At 36.7% G+C, this 18,070-nt stretch overlaps 2 protein-coding genes and 1 pseudogene across 2 annotated transcripts; 1 reads left to right on the top strand and 2 right to left on the bottom strand.

Annotated features, from left to right (window-relative positions):
- The first annotated feature begins 335 nt into the window (after positions 1-335).
- Positions 336-13,052, top strand: LOC129876424 (uncharacterized). The gene is made up of 3 exons (XM_055951870.1): positions 336-562; positions 658-795; positions 12,755-13,052. The coding sequence occupies exons 1-3, from the start codon at positions 472-474 to the stop codon at positions 12,769-12,771; spliced, it is 246 nt and encodes an 81-aa protein (XP_055807845.1). The 5' UTR covers positions 336-471; the 3' UTR covers positions 12,772-13,052.
- A 400-nt stretch (positions 13,053-13,452) lies between these two features.
- On the bottom strand, positions 13,453-13,604 carry LOC129877963 (U1 spliceosomal RNA; annotated as a pseudogene).
- Positions 13,605-14,494: 890 nt separating this feature from the next.
- On the bottom strand, positions 14,495-16,376 carry LOC129876423 (transcription factor MYB86-like). Its single transcript, XM_055951869.1, has 2 exons — positions 16,232-16,376; positions 14,495-15,564 (listed from the first exon to the last, which is right to left on the bottom strand). The coding sequence occupies exons 1-2, from the start codon at positions 16,359-16,361 to the stop codon at positions 14,639-14,641; spliced, it is 1,056 nt and encodes a 351-aa protein (XP_055807844.1). The 5' UTR covers positions 16,362-16,376; the 3' UTR covers positions 14,495-14,638.
- Positions 16,377-18,070: the final 1,694 nt, after the last annotated feature.

Consider the following 18,070-nt stretch of genomic DNA (forward strand, 5'->3'; position numbering starts at 1 on the left):
TGAAGTACAAATGTTGTAGAAAATCGTGGTTGAGAAGCTATGCAGCTAAGTATTGCCCTAATTTTGGAGAAAATTATGGATGAGAAGATTGAAGAGAATATTGATGTAGCAAATTTGGAGAAAAATAGAGGAAGAAAAAATAGCGGGTGAGAAAATTTCGCATGAATATTGTTGAATAAAGACCGTACTTAATTTAATTCAAATAATTTGCTATATATGATTAAAATAATTATGTTACTCTATGTGATAAATATTTTTTAAATATTGTACATTTAGGTGATTTATCTTTATAAATTTAACTTTTTTTTTTAATCATTTTATGGGTCATAAACATCAGCCCAAACCCGACCTAGTAAAATCCGATCGTATTGAAAAAGGGGCAGTGGAATTTCCCGTCCGATACTCCTCGCCTGCTGCTGACTGACCGACCATTTGTTGCAAGAACCAAAAGAGAAGAAGAAGAAGAAAAAGATGCCGTTGAGTGCAACAATGGTGGGAGCCCTTTTGGGATTGGGTACCCAGATGTACTCTAATGCCCTTCGCAAACTTCCTTACATGCGCCGTATTCTTCTATTATCCCTTTTCTTGAATTTTTTTTTTGAAAAAAATCTTTTTTTCTTTTAATTAGCTGCTGATTTTTTGGTTTCGATTATGTAGATCCGTGGGAACATTTCTTGGGTATGGGAATTGGTGTTGTGGCTGCTAATCAGATGGTGAAATGGGAGGCTAAGAGTAATGAAGACCTAGACAAATTGCTCGAGAAATCTAGGCTTGCCAATGAACGTCGTTACTTTGGTAAATTTTCAAATTTCGATTGAACACCCTTTATTGCATTTCACTGTTTCTATCTATCTGCAATCAATTTGGAAAGACACAAGCTTTGAAATTGACAACCGTAGATGTGCTTAGATGAGGGTCTTTACTGCTGAATAGTGCTAAATATGTTTTGACTTGTCACGGGGTTTAAGAAAATTTGAACAATTATTGAATCTTGTGGTGTGTGTAGACTCTACCAAAATGCCTGGTCTTAAGTGTGCCATGTGAAAAATTGGAGTGAAAGAGTTGCTAAAAAGGGGAAAGCAACATTCTATTATGAAACGGATTAAAAAGAAAAGTAAGACAAGCAAATTGAAACAGAGTGAGTAGTATTGTCCTTAAAATTTATTGAAGGATATGCATGTGAAATGGGTAGTTTGATAAAAAGGGATTCTTGTTTGGGTTGGTCAATGTTGTTTGTTGGTAAAATGAATCTTTATTCTTCTAGAGGATGTTGTCTGGCAATGGGAGGTCAGTGCAATTGATAGATGAATCCTTAGAAAATGTGGGAACCATTAGTGGTTCCATGCCTTAAAATTCTTAGGGATGTCTGTAAAGAAGTGAATAACCTCTTTAAAACTTTAGGAAAGTGTCTTTCAGGATATTGGCTATCATTGCCAATTGGGTCCTTTCTTGAAAAGATCCTATCTTTTCTTGTCTATCTTAATTCTTATCTATTTATCTTAATATAGTGAAGAAGTTTATAATTTTGGTTGTGTTTCATTGGATTCTAGTTTTACTTTTGGGTTGCAAGTACCTAATTCTTGGATGTTAATGGATCTCGTTGTTCATTTTGATAAAGAATGGATCTTGTTGTTCATTTAAGGCTTCCTGAACCATCATTTAATGTACTAGTTTTACAAGGATTATTAAGTTGACTTGAAAGCTGGAGTGTGTATTTTGAGATTTAACTGAGCTCTAATAGTACATGGACTAGCCTCAAAGATCTGTTCTGCATTTTGATTTTCAGTACCATGTATAATATGCTCCTTAGATGACTACTGCACCTTAAAAGTAAGTTAAGGAGAAAAGAAAAGATACTGGAAAAAAGGTAAACCAGAATTAGTTTTTGCTGTGTGGGTTAGGCGCACGTCACTGGTTTGAACTCCGCTGTAGACAAAATGACTGTATTTAAGTGGAGAAGGATAGAAGTTCGGGCCTGTTATCCATAGAGTTTCAAACCACGCGACCTCTGGTGGACGTGCAGATTTATCAGTTATCAACAAAAAATGTCTTTGCTCAGTTCAGCAATGCAGATGTTTACAGTTATCAACTGGGCCTTTATATCTTTTGCTCCCTTACTACTTTTACTGATTGACATTCTGTCTTCTAGAAGTTCTTTTCGGGCAGAACTATTATTCCAATACTCATGGAAAAGGTATGACCAATCTCGGTTGCATCTTTTTCACCCTTTTCCACAAATTCCACACCTGCACATACTTAGAAACCCAATAATAAGCAGGTGGTTTCCTCTGGGATGCAACGCCTTTAAACAGCTTTTGTTCCCAATACAGGTACTATGTTACCACCATTGAAGTAAACCGAAAAGGCAAATATTACCTTGGTAGGAGTAAGGTCTGCGTACACTCTACCCTCCCCAGACCCTACGTTGTGGTATTTCACTGGGTTGTTATTGTTGTTGTTGCAAATATTAAGTAGTGGAATAACAAAACCAAGATTGATGAATTTATAATTAGATCAGACTAAAATTTTCTTGAAATATAGCTTCCATATGCTATTCATAGTTCTTTTATTACATGACATAACTTGGTTGTTAGACTTGATTATATTTTGTTTTCACCGACATGGGATGTGGTTTGTTAGATGGCCTTAGGTGTTGTTTGGTTTAAATGTGGTGTCGGGTTTATATTACTGACTGGCTTTGGCTTGGACGTAGGTTTATTTCTGAGGGTAAATGTGCTGGGTGTTATTTCTGAAGCTAATTGATTGGGCTCAGGCAAAAGAAGCAAAAAGAACATTGGACACCAACCCCATTCCCCCATTATGAATTAGAGTTGATGGTAGCCTTTTTGACTAAAGAGACAAACCAAGGGGCCATTTTTCTAGGCACAAAAGTACTCAGTACCTTGCGCGGTCCAAGCAATGGACTGGTCAAGGGGTCCAACTATGTTAGTTCATCTCCTACAAATTCCTTCTTATGCCGAAGACTGGAGAGTACAAAACTCTTCAATAGAAACTTCAATCTCCCTAGGAATCTTATGAGGATCAACTTTCACCTGCAATCTAACTCAAGCAGCGCCTCTCTTTCATCTCCAAATCAGCTTCCAGCCAATCAAGCATGTCTCCGATCAACTGAAAATATTTAGGGGCCATAGTTGGAGAGGGAAACCATGCAATCTTATCAAAATAATTTTGGGTCCTTTTTATGACAAACTTCCATTCTTTGTCTGCTATGTTTGACCATCCATCATTCAGTGAGAACTCAGGAAATGATGAACTTTTCCTGTGTTCCTGTGTGGTGACAATTCTTAAGTATCCATTGAAGTTTTGAAAAACCATGACTTGCCGATATCTCTCTTTCCTTACCAATCAACTATGTTATCGCCAGGTTTTTCAGAAGCCCATAACCCTTATCTGGCAAATTCATAACATGACCAATTTAGAGCAATAAATTGTACTTACAAATGCAGCTTTCTCTCAATCTGCTCATACCAAACATCGTGTTTAGTGGATTTTTCTTTGATCTTAAAAGACTTATGGCCAAGTGAACCAACCATAAAAAGGGCTCTTCTATCCATTGGTGAGGGAAGGCAACCACTTTTTAGAAGATCACAAGTTGGATTATCTAGTGAAAACTGGTCAGTGAGGTTAGGTCTGGGGGCAGTCAAAGATGGAGGAGAAAGTTTGTGGGGTTGGAAGATTAGAAAGGTTTATCATAGGGGAAGAGAAGGGAGAGCTTCTACCTCGTTCTCCAAAACAAATTCTTTCAAAGTATGCTTGAGGTTTTGTTATTTGGCCTCTTGAAATATGTTAATGATGGTTTCTATTCCAACCATTCTACTGCATACTACTGTATTTAAATAGTAGTAATATCATATCATCACCCAAAATCTTAAATATGTCCCCCATGCTTAAACACTTCATTCTCTGGAATGAAATACGCCGTGTGAGAGAGAACCAACTAACCCCCCCCCCACCTTGTCGTCGTCAGATCTAGATGCATCTTGTTTCTCCGCCATAATTCCCTTTCCTTTGCCATCCATATTTGATTGACTCTTGTTTTCTTTCTCTGATGTCCACTTTTTGAATTTCTACCCCTTTGTTGGAAGGGGAAAAAAGCTAAAGAGGTCTCCGTATATGACTGCAATATTTGTCAAATAAGCTAAAAAAAGGGGCAGCCCGGTGCACTAAAGCTCCCGCTATGCGCGGGGTCCGGGGAATCTGATGGTGGTGTCGAAGTAGGTAGAGGCTGTTGGTCCATAAAGTCAACAACAATGTAGAACCTACGAATAGGGTGGTGGATGAATCTGACCAAGGAGAAAGAGGATATACATGCAAAACTAATAATTCCCATTTTATTCCCATTTCTCTCATATTTGTAAACTGACAGTTCTCAGTGGAATGGTAAACTAAATCCTGCATCTGGATGTGCTCTATCTTGTTAACCTTGATCAATTCTTTCCTCAACTTTTCCCAAATGCTCCTCTACCTTGTCAAATCTTTCACTCATTTAATCAAAGGCTTGCAACAAAGTCTCCATCTGTTGGGCTATTTGTCTCATCATACAAGGTCGTTGAACTTCCAGTTGATGCCTCCTCTCCAGTCTTGGGCTTCTTTCTCCCCTTCTTGCCTAATTGGATCATTAGTTTCTTAAAGCTTCTTCCAAAAAGATTTTTTTAAAACAATAATATACAACTTTGGAGTTGGTTTTACGTTAACATCACTAACTAATAACATGATAGTAGAAGGGGAGAAAATGCTACGAACATTCGAGTCACAAGCTTGAATATTAGTATTATTTCTATTAACATTGACAAGCACTCTATTATAGACGATATAGAGTAAAAGTACCCTTCGAATGTAAATTTCTAAATTGCGGGAACTTGGTATCAACCTAGTACTGAGAAAAGCAAAGATGGGTTTGGCAACGTACTCAGTGTTTCGTTTAGCATGCTTTGTCTTGCTCTGAGCCATAATACGTCCAATCTTTACCAAAAGGAAACAAACTGGTATCTATTTCAGCATTTGCCCATTTGGAGTTCTCATGAAAGTACAAGTGACCTGGTCATCAACATTATCAAGATCATAGAGGTGATTAATTTTCTCAACAAAACAATCACTTTTTTCCCCTTCACTATTGGAAAATCCAAACCCTTATCCAAATTATGGTAGAATTGCAACACCCATTTCCATATAGTAATCATTAGCACAAAACATGTTATTGATGATGATTCCCGGATTGGGAAATAGTCTTGTCAAAATCTCTATCTGTGTGAAATTCAATTCCCTTTCATGTATCAACCTCCTATTGTACATGTAATCAATATTTTTCTTTGGACTCACGAAAGATTGGTGCAAGAAAGGAAGAAAGGAGCAGAGAGGAGAAAAAAAAGAGGGAAAAGAAACGGTTAGTACCGATGATCTATAGGTGGTTAACCGTACAATGAAGAATGATTCATGGGTTTTAGAAATCCCTCTTATTCTTTCAAAAGGTGTAATATACTCAATAATAACCAAGGAAAACACTAGTATTGCAATCACTAAAAGAAATTACAAGAGGTTAACAACTGATATGAAAGAACAAATAAGAAGAAGAGATGGGATACAGAAGAAGGTAAGGGATGAGAGGATAGACACTTCACATAAAAATAGCCTGCTCTTACTATGCCTACTCCCTGCTACTTATAACAAACTTCCACTCATTACACTTTTCCTTGCTCCACTTGCTATTCACGTTTCTGTCATCCACGTTTGACAATGAAATCTGCCAACCTTTTAGAGGGAATTGTCACGCGCTTGCTCCTTCTAGGCTGAGTAGTATTCTTGTCCACCATGGCTGCCACGTTGTCTTCCACGTCATTATTTGTGTTCATAACAATACTGTCCTCCTGGAAAAGAACCTTGTCCACAAGGTTCTGGGAAGCCTCAGTATATGGAATAACAAAATCAGTCAGTGGTAATGGCGTAACTGGGGTCACTGGAACCCCAACACAACGCTTGAGCATCGAAATATGGAAGACGGGATGAATGCGGGCCTCCTCAGGTAAGTCTAACTTGTAAGCCACCTGGCCAACGCGCTTAATGATTTGGAAAGGTCCAAAGTAACGGCGACCAAGTTTGGAGTGTTGCTGCAAACGAACAGAGTTTTGGCGGTATGGTTTGAGCTTGACGAACACCCAATCTCCCTCACTAAATTCAAGTTCAGTCCGATGTTTGTCAGCAAACTTTTTCATTCGCACCTGTGCCTTAAGCAGATTTAGCTTTAAAAGGTGCAAAACCTTATCACGATCAACAAAATATTCCTCCACTAGCTCGCTGGGACTGCTGCCCAACACATAACGTGCTATGGTGGGAGGGTCTCTGCCATAAAGGGCCTTAAATGGAGACATGCCAGCAGAGGTTTGATACGCCGTGTTGTACCAATATTCAGCCCACGACAACATTGCAACCCATATATGTGGTGCATCAGCAACGTAACATCGAAGATACTGCTCAACACACTTATTTAGAGCCTCCGATTGACCGTCAGACTGAGGGTGATATGCTGTACTCATAGCCAAAGACGTCCCTTGCAATCGGTTGACCTCCTGCCAAAAAGAATGTAGGAACCTGGGGTCACGATCAGTGACAATGGTTCGTGGAGGGCCATGAAGACGAATAATCCCAACCACAAAAGCTTCAGCAACAATTCGAGTGGAAAAAGAGGCAGGCAAAGGAATGAAATGGCCGTATTTCGTCAATCGATCTACCACAGTTAAGATGGTAGACTTGCCTTTCGAACTAGGAAGACATGTAATAAAATCCATAGCTATATCTTCAAATACCAAATTCGGAATGGGCAATGGGTGCAATAGGCCTGCTGGATGGTGGTGCACATCTTTCGTTTGCTGGCAAATTTGACAAGAAGCGACAAAACTTTGAACGTCGTTTCTCATTTGCTTCCAAAAAAAATTAGAAGCTAACCTATGATAAGTCCGGGCCACACCTGCGTGTCCTCCAATCGAAGTGTCATGAAATTCACGAAGCAAATGTTGACGGAGCGGAGAATCAGATGGAACCACCAATCGCCCCTTGAAAAAGAGTAAACCATTACGAAAAGTATAACCAATGCCAGCATCAAGCTTTTCATCCAACTTTTGTTGAAGGTCAATTAACTCCGGGTGTGTTTTATTGAGCGCTCTTAGTTCATGTTCCAGATTATAACTCCTAGCAGAGAATGCCATCAAGACCGCCTCAGTATTGCGAGATAGCGCATCAGCAGCCTGGTTCAATTTACCCGGGCGATATATGATCTGAAAATCGTAGCCAACCAGCTTACTAAGCCATTTTTGCTGCTCTGGTGTTTGAATAGTCTGATTGGTTAGGTTCCTCAGTGATTGCTGGTCAGTATAAATAGTAAACTTACGCCCTAAAAGATATTGACGCCACTTACTTACTGCTTGAGTGATGGCGAACATCTCTCTGTGATAGGTGGAGGCCCCTTGCATTCGCGTACTTAATTTTTGGCTGAAATAGGCTATTGGATGCCCTGTTTGTGACAAAACGGCTCCTATGCCTCGGCCAGAAGCATCAGTTTCAAGCTGAAATTCTTGAGAGAAATTTGGTAAGGCTAGAACTGGCGTAGAACTGAGCTTATCTTTCAACGTCTCAAATGCAGTGAGGGTTGTAAGATCCCACACAAATGCATCTTTTCGTAGCAAATCAGTGAGAGGCCCTGCTATTGCGGCATAATGGTGGATGAAGCGACGATAATAGCCTGCCAGGCCAAGAAAACTGCGTACCTCCTTAATATTCTTAGGCGGAGGCCACTGCTGGATGGCCTTAATTTTACTTGGATCGACACTAAGGCCTTGATTCGATATCACATGCCCAAGGTACTCTATCGAAGTCTGCCTGAATAGGCATTTTGCTCTCTTTGCTACAAGTTGGTGTTGGCGCAAAAGTTGCAGCACAGATTGTAAGTGATTAATGTGGTCCATCCAGCTAACGCTGTACACCAAAATATCATCGAAAAAGACCAATACAAAGTGATGGAGATAAGGTCTAAAAACCTCATTCATAGTGGCCTGGAATGTCGAGGGAGCATTGGATAATCCAAACGGCATAACTAAAAATTCGTAATGCCCATCATGTGTACGGAAAGCAGTCTTGTCCACATCTTCGGGCCTTACCCGAATCTGATGATAGCCTGACAACAAGTCAAGCTTAGAAAAATAGACAGCACCATGTAATTCATCAAATAATTCATCAATGGTTGGAATTGGGAATCTATCTCTCACAGTGATTGCATTCAAAGCTCTATAGTCCACACAAAATCGCCAAGTACCATCCTTCTTTCGAACCAGCAATACTGGCGAAGAAAATGGACTTGTGCTAGCCTGAATAATTCCCTCTTTGAGCATATCAGCTACCATTTTCTCCATCACTTGCTTTTGAAAGTAGGGATAGCGATACGGTTTAACGTTGACTGGTTCAGCCTCGGAGTTCAAGTGAATCGCATGATCCTGTGGTCGGGATGGAGGCAATCCCTGAGGTTTCTGGAAGACATCTTCATAGGTTCCAAGAATAGTAAGCAACTCCGGATCAATGGGTTCAGCATAAGTAGCATCAGGTTGGATCATTTGCAAGCAGAAATAAGAGGATATAGCCTCAGTGGAAGCATACCTACGAAGGCTATGCAATTGAACTGGTTGAGCTGTAATCGCGTCCCCCTGCCAACAGTAGGTCTTCCCTTGAAACTGAAACTCGAATAAACGAGCTCCATAATCCTTAATCACCCGACCCAACGTAGACAGCCATGAAACACCAAGCACAACATCTGCCCCATGCATCGGTAATAAGTATAAATCTAGAGTGAGACCGCAACCCTGTATCGAGAGGGAAGTTGCAGGTGTCACACCATCGCATAATAGTCGTTGTCCACTACCCACCACCACTGGGAAACTGGAAGTGGTATTAATTGGTAGTTGCAAAAATTTAGCCACTCTAGTCTGAATGAAATTATGGGTGCTTCCCCCATCCAGCAAGACCTGGACTTCATGCCCATTAATATGACCAGTGAATCGAAGAGTGGACGCTGGGTTTCCTCCGGCTAATGCATTATATGAAATGGCAGAGTGTTCTTGAATCTCTAAGCACTGCAATTCTTCATCCAAAAAATCATCGGAGGTAAACTGCTCCGGCAATGTTGGCTCAATATCGGAGCCATCTGTTAGTAACAATAGTTGTGGCGGAGCCTTACACTTGTGCCCTGCTGTGTACTTTTCTTCACAGTAGTAGCACAGACCACGTTCACGACGGCTCTGCATCTCGGCATGTGATAAACGTTTAATGGGCTGGCGATTTTGCAATTGTGTGGAAGAAGAGGATGGAACATGAGATGTGTTCATAAAATTTCGAGGTGGTGCTGAGATTGGATTGGGTAAGAGAGGGGGTCCTCTGTTTGCTAGAGCGGGTCGGAACGACCTTTTTTCCGCTTGGATACGTCGCTCCTGGATATGGGCTTGCTTAAGCACATCTTCATAGCATTTGGGCTCATGAGCAATAACTGAATTTTTAATATCTTCCCTTAGCCCATAAATAAACAGCCGTACCATTAACCCATCAGAGACGTCGGTGGTTTCATTTGCAATTGCCTCAAACCTCCCTTGAAATTCAGATACGGTAGTCACCTGTTGGAGCTTTGCCAAACGTCCCTCTGCTGATTCAAGCCCCTTTTTCTTGAAACGAATTTGTGCCTTCTCAGCAAAATGATCCCATCCTACTAATTGTTTGTTCCTGAATAACCATCGGTACCACTCCAGAGCTTCACCGTCGAGATAAAAAGATGCTAAGGTTAGCTTGTGCGTTTCTGCGATTCCGTAAAAATCAAAGTAGCGATCAGCTTGGAAGATCCACGCCTCCGGATTTTCACCACAAAATCGTCCTAGTTCCACCGGAGCCGGCCTATGACGGAGTGTGGGAACCTCAGGAGTGTCTTTCCCGTGATGAGGACGAGCAACATCCATTGTTGGATCTCGAGTTTGAGATCCTGCCGGAACGAGCTTTTCGGAAACCTCCAGTAACATATGGCGAATATCTGCAATATCCTTGGAAAAGGACTCTTTCACCTCTTTAATTGATTCATTGACGAGAGCCTTGAGTCTTTGGTCCTCCATGAGAAACCTCTGGATGAAAGCACCAATGTAATATACTCAATAATAACCAAGGAAAACACTAGTATTGCAATCACTAAAAGAAATTACAAGAGGTTAACAACTGATATGAAAGAACAAATAAGAAGAAGAGATGGGATACAGAAGAAGGTAAGGGATGAGAGGATAGACACTTCACATAAAAATAGCCTGCTCTTACTATGCCTACTCCCTGCTACTTATAACAAACTTCCACTCATTACACTTTTCCTTGCTCCACTTGCTATTCACGTTTCTGTCATCCACGTTTGACAATGAAATCTGCCAACCTTTTAGAGGGAATTGTCACGCGCTTGCTCCTTCTAGGCTGAGTAGTATTCTTGTCCACCATGGCTGCCACGTTGTCTTCCACGTCATTATTTGTGTTCATAACAAAAGGCCTGGTTAAAAATATAAAATTTTAACCTTCACTGTGTTGAAAAAGGGCCTTGACGTGTCGAACGGTACATGTCATTTGGAGACTCTTTTAAGTCTCGATGCATCAAAGCTTGACCTAGGTGCGTCTAGCTGAATTTATTTTAGATCTATTTTGAGCACAAAAAGGGTTCGACGCGTCAGACCCAATGTTGTCAAAAGCACAAAAGTGCTAAAGCTTTGTTGGAGCTTAAAGCTCACTTAAAGTGTGGGCTTCATTGAAAAAAATGTACTATGAATAATCTTTTTAATAAATATATACACATAAACACAAATATTTAGAGAACATAATAGACACATGAATAGTAAATATATATTGCTTATAATGAAGGTAAGTTCATCAAAGCATCAACTTAAGTGATAATATGGAAAGATAAACCCATTCTTAATTCTACTTCTACTCACTAGAATAATATTCTTCCATATTGTATTCCTCAATAGGGTGATTCTCATTGGTATCACTAGAATTATGGCCTATAATCTCTTCTTCCCCTGACTCATCAGAATCAATCTCATCTTCTATGTCAAACGTGGAGCTTAGAGCTTGAGGCATTAGTTGTAATACCTCCTGACTGTTGCTTTCGTCGCCTTGTGTATGTCAACACGTCCTCATTCCCCGACGCTCTTGAAACATCACCTCAAGTCAAGCTGTCATCACCAAACACCAATTCATCTTCTGCTTCCACATTAACACCCATCTTCCCAGCCAACCACTTATTACTATGATCAATGTTATCCAATGAGATTGGTTCAATGACACTCCGCAAGTCATAACGAACTTTTAAAGCACAATTGTACTTAACATACACTAGATCATTCAATCTTTGATGCTCCAAGCTGTTCCTTTTTTTGGTATGGATCTGTTGCATGGATTATTTTAATGTTAGTAATTTTAGTCTAATTGATTAATTATGCAAAGAAAAATGAATAAATAGGATACTATACCACTACAATTACTTACATGCTCAAACACATTCCAATAATCCAATGACGTTCACACCCAACAGAATTGGTCGTTAAATCAAAATTCTAATGGCTAATTTTTGGAGATGGGGAGCTGAATTACCATATAAATTCCACCATTCAACTGTAAAAAGTGTTATGTTGACAATAATTATTTATAATTTAATGTAAGGGATTATGTAAGTATTAAGTAAAATTTTAAACATAAACTAATATCAAGAGTTTAGATGTTAATATTTTCACTTACCAGGCTTGTCATTCTAGATCTTTTTGCAATCGGAAGGCCAAATTGTTCTTAAGCTCTAGTGTACAATGGTATCTCAAATATATTCTTATCTTGTACTTTAGTGCTTGGAACCAATTTTTTGATACAAGCATACAACCCATGTAATGGATGATGCAATTGGCATTCCCATTTTTCATCAATAATCTTAAAGATATACTTATACTTTGCAATATTCCCTTCAAATGACTTTTCAATAGCCTCCTTAGCTCTATCCATGGCTTTACCCTTACCGGCATTAACGTCAGTACATGTCTGATTAAGTCCTAAAAAAGATTTTATAAATTAGTGTTGATTTTACATTAGTGGAGACTTGACATGAAAGGTAAGCCTATAAAGAAATTTGAGAAACTCAAGAGTTGTGATTAGAAAGTTATCAATCTCAAAATAATTCTAAGAGGCCAATAAACATCACATGTACATAGGTAAAGATTTGGTGAACTTGGAAAAATTCTTTCTAAGAACCTGCGAATTTGTTTGTTGGCTGCTCGGAATATTTTAATGATGCTTTTGATATTTCATGATTTGAGAATCACCCTATTGAGGAATACAATATGGAAGAATATTATTTTAGTGAGTAGAAGTAGAATTAAGAATGGGTTTATCTTTCCATATTATCACTTAAGTTGATGCTTTGATGAACTTATCTTCATTATAAGCAATATATATTTACTATTCATGTGTCTATTAATTCTACTTCTACTCACTAAAATAATATTCTTCCATGTTTGTTGTGCTTCATGTTTGTGTCTGTTCTTTAAGGTGTGTGCATTCTGGAAGTTACTCTTCTGGGCTCTATTATTTTTGTCGGAGTGGCTTTCTTTTATGCTGTCTGAAGTCTATCTTAGGTTTTTTCGACTCTTGTATTGTAGTTGTCCTAATCTCACTGGAACTTTTGTTGCAGATGAAGATGAAGATTAATACTATGGACGGTTTCCAGAGAGTATGTTGCGATAGCAGCTGCAATGTGTCAAGTTGTTTGCTTAAGCAGTTTTTCCCCCTGTTATAAGGTTTGCAGTACATTGGTCTTTTGTATCGGTGAAGCACACTTTGAAATAATCATATTTTGAATGTCTTGCAAAATGTGTTTTCCCTAATAATGGGATCATCCATAGTCTCTAATGACTGTTTTGAATCATTTTATATGTTATAAACCTCAACTTTTTAACATTAAAAAAACAGAACTAACGCTTTTCCTTTTTCATGCTCCTATGGCTAAATTCCAAGGGTCCATCTGAAACAACTTCTCTATCCCAAGGTAGGGGTAAGCTAATACCCTATCCTCCCCAACTCCCACTTTGTGGGATTACATTGGGTATGTTGTTTTTCCTGTGGCCAAGATGCAAGACAACAGACACTTGATGTTAATTTGTTGAAATTCTTTTCATGTTTTCTTGGTTGTTATAATTAAGAATAATCGGCCGTATCGGTGAAGTTAACTAAAGGAGATTCAAAATATAAAGAAATAAACGTATGGATAAGCTAAGAACATTCAACATCTATTATATATATATATATATAAAAAAAAATAATTAATTTGACATATCTAGAGTGTGAGTTTTCAATGAAAGGAGTTCACCCACATATTTTATTAAGAGATGTGTAGGGCTACGCGAATGCAAGCCCCCACTGCCACAAATTATGACGTAGACTCTATCACTTGGCCGATTTTAGGTAAGTGCCTCTCCAAAGTGCAATGGGGATGACTATTTTAGGTCTTCTTGATCGCCCATTGACCCCGTCTAAGTAAGTAAGTATCAGCGAATCTTTGCGCTATACTTTTACATCTCTCTACTTGAGTTCATAATCAAATAAATATTTTCTTCAAATTAGCGAAGTAGGTGGCAATGCATATACACAAGGAGTTTATCATAGTGGTTGAAAGGCAAAAATAAATAAATATTCAAATTAATTATCTTTCCCAGCTTCACAGAGAAGAAACATGAGAAATCAACTTTAATGCATAAAGTTACTCTCATACCTCTACTATAAGTAACTATTATTTAGTATAATAATATTTTATCAAGGTATTATTAAATAGTCATGTTTTTTTGTGGAACCGATCTATTAAATAGTCATGACAAATGATATTTTATTATAGAGATTAAAAAATTGTGTATCACTTTATCCTAAAGTTATTTTTTGGCTTATGATCCCCAATGTAATAAAGTTTCTTCTACCTTTTTTTAACCTGCTGACTCTTTCTCACATGAACTTTATATATATTTGGCTTAGAATATAAAGAGTTTCAAAATCTTATAGATGAATTGTTGGGAGGAACTCATAGAAAAAAACCCCTCCAAAAATACGCGTATGTCACTATTTGCAGTGAATACAAGATATTGTTTAGAAAAAGGCGAAAGAATATGATATAAAAACTTCTCGTTAAGAGAATAATAATAATGGGAAATGTAAAAGTAATTATTTTTAAATTTAGAAGTCACATCTCATCTTTTTGATATAGACTAAAAAATAAAGTGTGTGATATAAAATGAAATGGAGAAAATATATATGCAACATTAATTCTATATATAATTGGTGAATGTTTCTATTGGACCACACCACTAGTAGGAAGGAATTAATCATGACAATAGTTACAACAGACAACTTGTAATTATGTTTTTTCTTTTTTGCATTTCCACAAGTTAAACATGAATTGAATCTTTTCAAAATAATCATGATTTTTGACATAAAGCTACAACTACCATTTCTTTTTTTCTCCCAACAAGGTGTAATGCAAAATAAACATGCAAGAAACATATACTAGGAAACTAGAAAAAAACAACAACTAACAATCCCATGAAAGTTGATCCATAGAATTTACATTAGAGTACAATCCGCAAGGTACGAATGTAGAATTCATAAACTCAAAATCAAAGTTAGAGTTAACGTCGAACGCATTTTCCACCGTTTGATCATGATCATTAACCTTGTATACATCCTCTTTATCATCACAAAACTTAGTCTGAATAATTGGAAATTGTTGATCCCCTACTTGCATTTCTTCTTCTTGTCCATTGACAGGATTTAAGGTTGTTGGTTCAAGTCCAGTCCCATGCCACATGCTATTCTCATTTATATAAGATGACACATTAATATTTGTCGCGCTTTCCATTAAAGAACAACTCGCGAAATCCAACATGGAATCTCGAGTAGTATTGAGATTTCTCTGATCACTTGTTTGAGATTGAAGAGTAGTAATTACTGTACTTTGATTTCTCTGCTCGCTCCACACGAAAGTAGGATTTTGGTATTCAATGTTAGGAACAATAGGAGTGTAATTGTATGTAATATTATCACTATGCGGAAAATTAGTAGGTAAGGTTGCAAGAGTTGATTTCAAATCCATTGAAATTATTTCTTTATTTGTTGAAGTATCAATAGTGAAAGTTGAGGTGGAATCTTGATTATGATAAGTGTAATTGTTGGATTTTTTGGTTGAATTGTTGGATTTGTTCTTGAGGAGATTGTGAGTATTTGGATCTAACCCTTGAGCAATGAGTTTCTTCTTAATGCAAGAATTCCAAAAATTCTTCACTTCATTGTCTGTCCTACCCGGTAAATGTTTGGCTATTTGTGCCCATCTATTTCCCAAAATTCTATGAACATCAATGATTGTTCTTTCTTCTTGTTCAGTAAAAGAACCCCTTCTTAAATCTGGCCTCAAGTAATTTATCCATCTCAATCTACAACTCTTTCCACATCTTTGTAATCCTGTAAAATGTTTGAAAATATAATTAAGTAAATTAAAATATATTTTACGTTTCTAATTATAACTTAAACGAAATAGTATGTATCAAATCGGATCAGAAAGAGAGCCTGAATTCAAGTCTCACCGTCACACATAATAATAATAATAATAATAATAATAATAATAATAATAATAATAATAATAATAATAATAATAATAATAATAATAATAAAAGGTCTAACGACGTTCTAGTATGTCGGAGTAATTACCATATTATCATAGAAAAGAAAAATCGTTTAACGAAATATGAGAGAGAGGTGGTAAGTGCATTTCCCTCCTTCTCTATTTTCTGAAAAATACTCTTTGAGTATGTTGACCGAATAATTGACACTCACATCTTTCTCATTTCAAATGATTTCGTCACTAAAATTTACTAGAAAATTAAGAATTACATGTGCTTGGCTCATGAATTAAGCACACAACGAGAAGAACATCGAATATATAATCAAGCATATAAAAATGTATGTTATGTTCTCTATGGTATAGTTTAATCTTTTCAGATGAGATAATCGCACAATTCAAAAGAAAACTTCATCCATAAAACAAAAACCTTCCACTAAAGAACAACAAGAAAAATATGAGAAATCAACAAAAATAAAATATATTATGTGTATATAAATTAAATTAAACCTGCTAGTTTAGGAACAGAACTCCAACATCCATGGCCATGAGTGGTAATATGTCTAATGAGTTTTTCATCTTCTTCTGGAGACCAAAGACCTCTTTTAACTTTCTGTTTGCTGCAGCAATGATGTCCCATTCCTATATGTCCTCAAATTATAAGTTGCACAATCTTCATCTCTCTATATATAATATGGCGGCTTCTCTATATGAATATAATAATATTATAATTAAAAAATAGAATTATTAATGTTTTTACTACACTAAAAATACATAGAAAGACAAATGTTTTCTTTCTCCAAATAATTGTAATTACTATACGTGTGCAACAAAGATGAAGTAGACGTCTTTCTCAATGACTATAATAAGAGAGAAAGAGAGAGGGAGAGACTCTAACTTGGAGTGTACTCATTAGAGGACCACCTTTAGTACTCATTGTGTGATGTACCAGTGTAACTGGTAAAATTATTGTCATATAATGATCACTGGAAAATTACGAGTTTGAGCTATGAAAATAGTCCCTAATAGAAATTAAAATTGCATACATTAAACCTTTATGGTTCAGCCTTTCACCGGACCCCTCTCATAACGAGGGTCACACTTAATGTATCAAACTATCTTCTTTGTTTTTTTTTTTAAAAAAGTTTTAAAGTTGTGTTTTGATGGTGTAATTTTTTTAATATATAATCAGATTATTTATAAATTAATTATAGTGTAAGTATATGATGTTGATGATGGAGGGTGGGTGGATGAGGCGAGTCAAAAAGAGAAGGATTGTCAGTCTTCTAGGCTGGCAAGCATCTGAAGAAGGAGTGAACATGATATCTTAAACGAATTTTACATCATAATAAAAAGAAAATAAAATTTTTATCAGGCATATATAAAGTTCAAATGATATATGTGCTTTTGAACTCGATAATAGCGTAGTCTAAGGGGACAAATTTGTGAGATTTGTTTGGCCAAAGTGGAGAATTTACGTGTGATGGACTTAATTTGGCCATGACAAATTGTAGTAAATTTATACAATAAGCATTAATTTAATAACGTGATAAAAATAATAATTATAACCTTCTGCTGTAGTATGTGAACATTAATCTATAATAAATGATATTAAAAAATTACAACTATCAGAGTAGCTTTTAACTTTTTTTTAGCATTTCCTAATATTATTATTTTATACATGAAGATTGTCATGAATACAAGAAATGGATTTGTTAAAATCATACTCAATATTACTATATTTTGTTTCATATTTCTGTATTGATTTGACAATTTCTTAAGTGAAAAGAAATAAGACACACTTTATAATATATAGTTAAAAATAGCTATAATATTGTATACACACATGTGTATAATATTCCACAAGCTTTCCTATTTTGTTGGAAATGAATTTAATCAGTGTAACAAAAGAAAATTACACTATCAATATCGGTAACATATAACCTGCCTGATTTCAGGTGATATTTTAGATGACATGATAATATAAAAATTATCACAAATGCACAATTTGACGCACATGACAGAGGGTGGATTACAGAGAGAGACTGACAGACTTTTAGGTCAGGAAGCTTCTGAAAAAGAGATAAACATGATATCTTAGGCGAATCCTACATCAAAACATAAGAAAGAACGTGAAGGACTTTATACGATATGCATGACACAAGCTAAGTTCACATGATATATACGCTTTTGAGTTTGATGATGGCTAAGTCCAAAGGACCAATATGTTAGGTCAGTTGGGCCATATACGTGCCATGGGCTAAATTGGATAATGACATATATATATATATATATATATATATATATATATATATATATATATATATATATATATATATATGGTATTAG

This window comes from Solanum dulcamara, chromosome 12 (genome assembly GCF_947179165.1).
Source record: "Solanum dulcamara chromosome 12, daSolDulc1.2, whole genome shotgun sequence".
Classification (NCBI taxonomy): domain Eukaryota; kingdom Viridiplantae; phylum Streptophyta; class Magnoliopsida; order Solanales; family Solanaceae; genus Solanum; species Solanum dulcamara.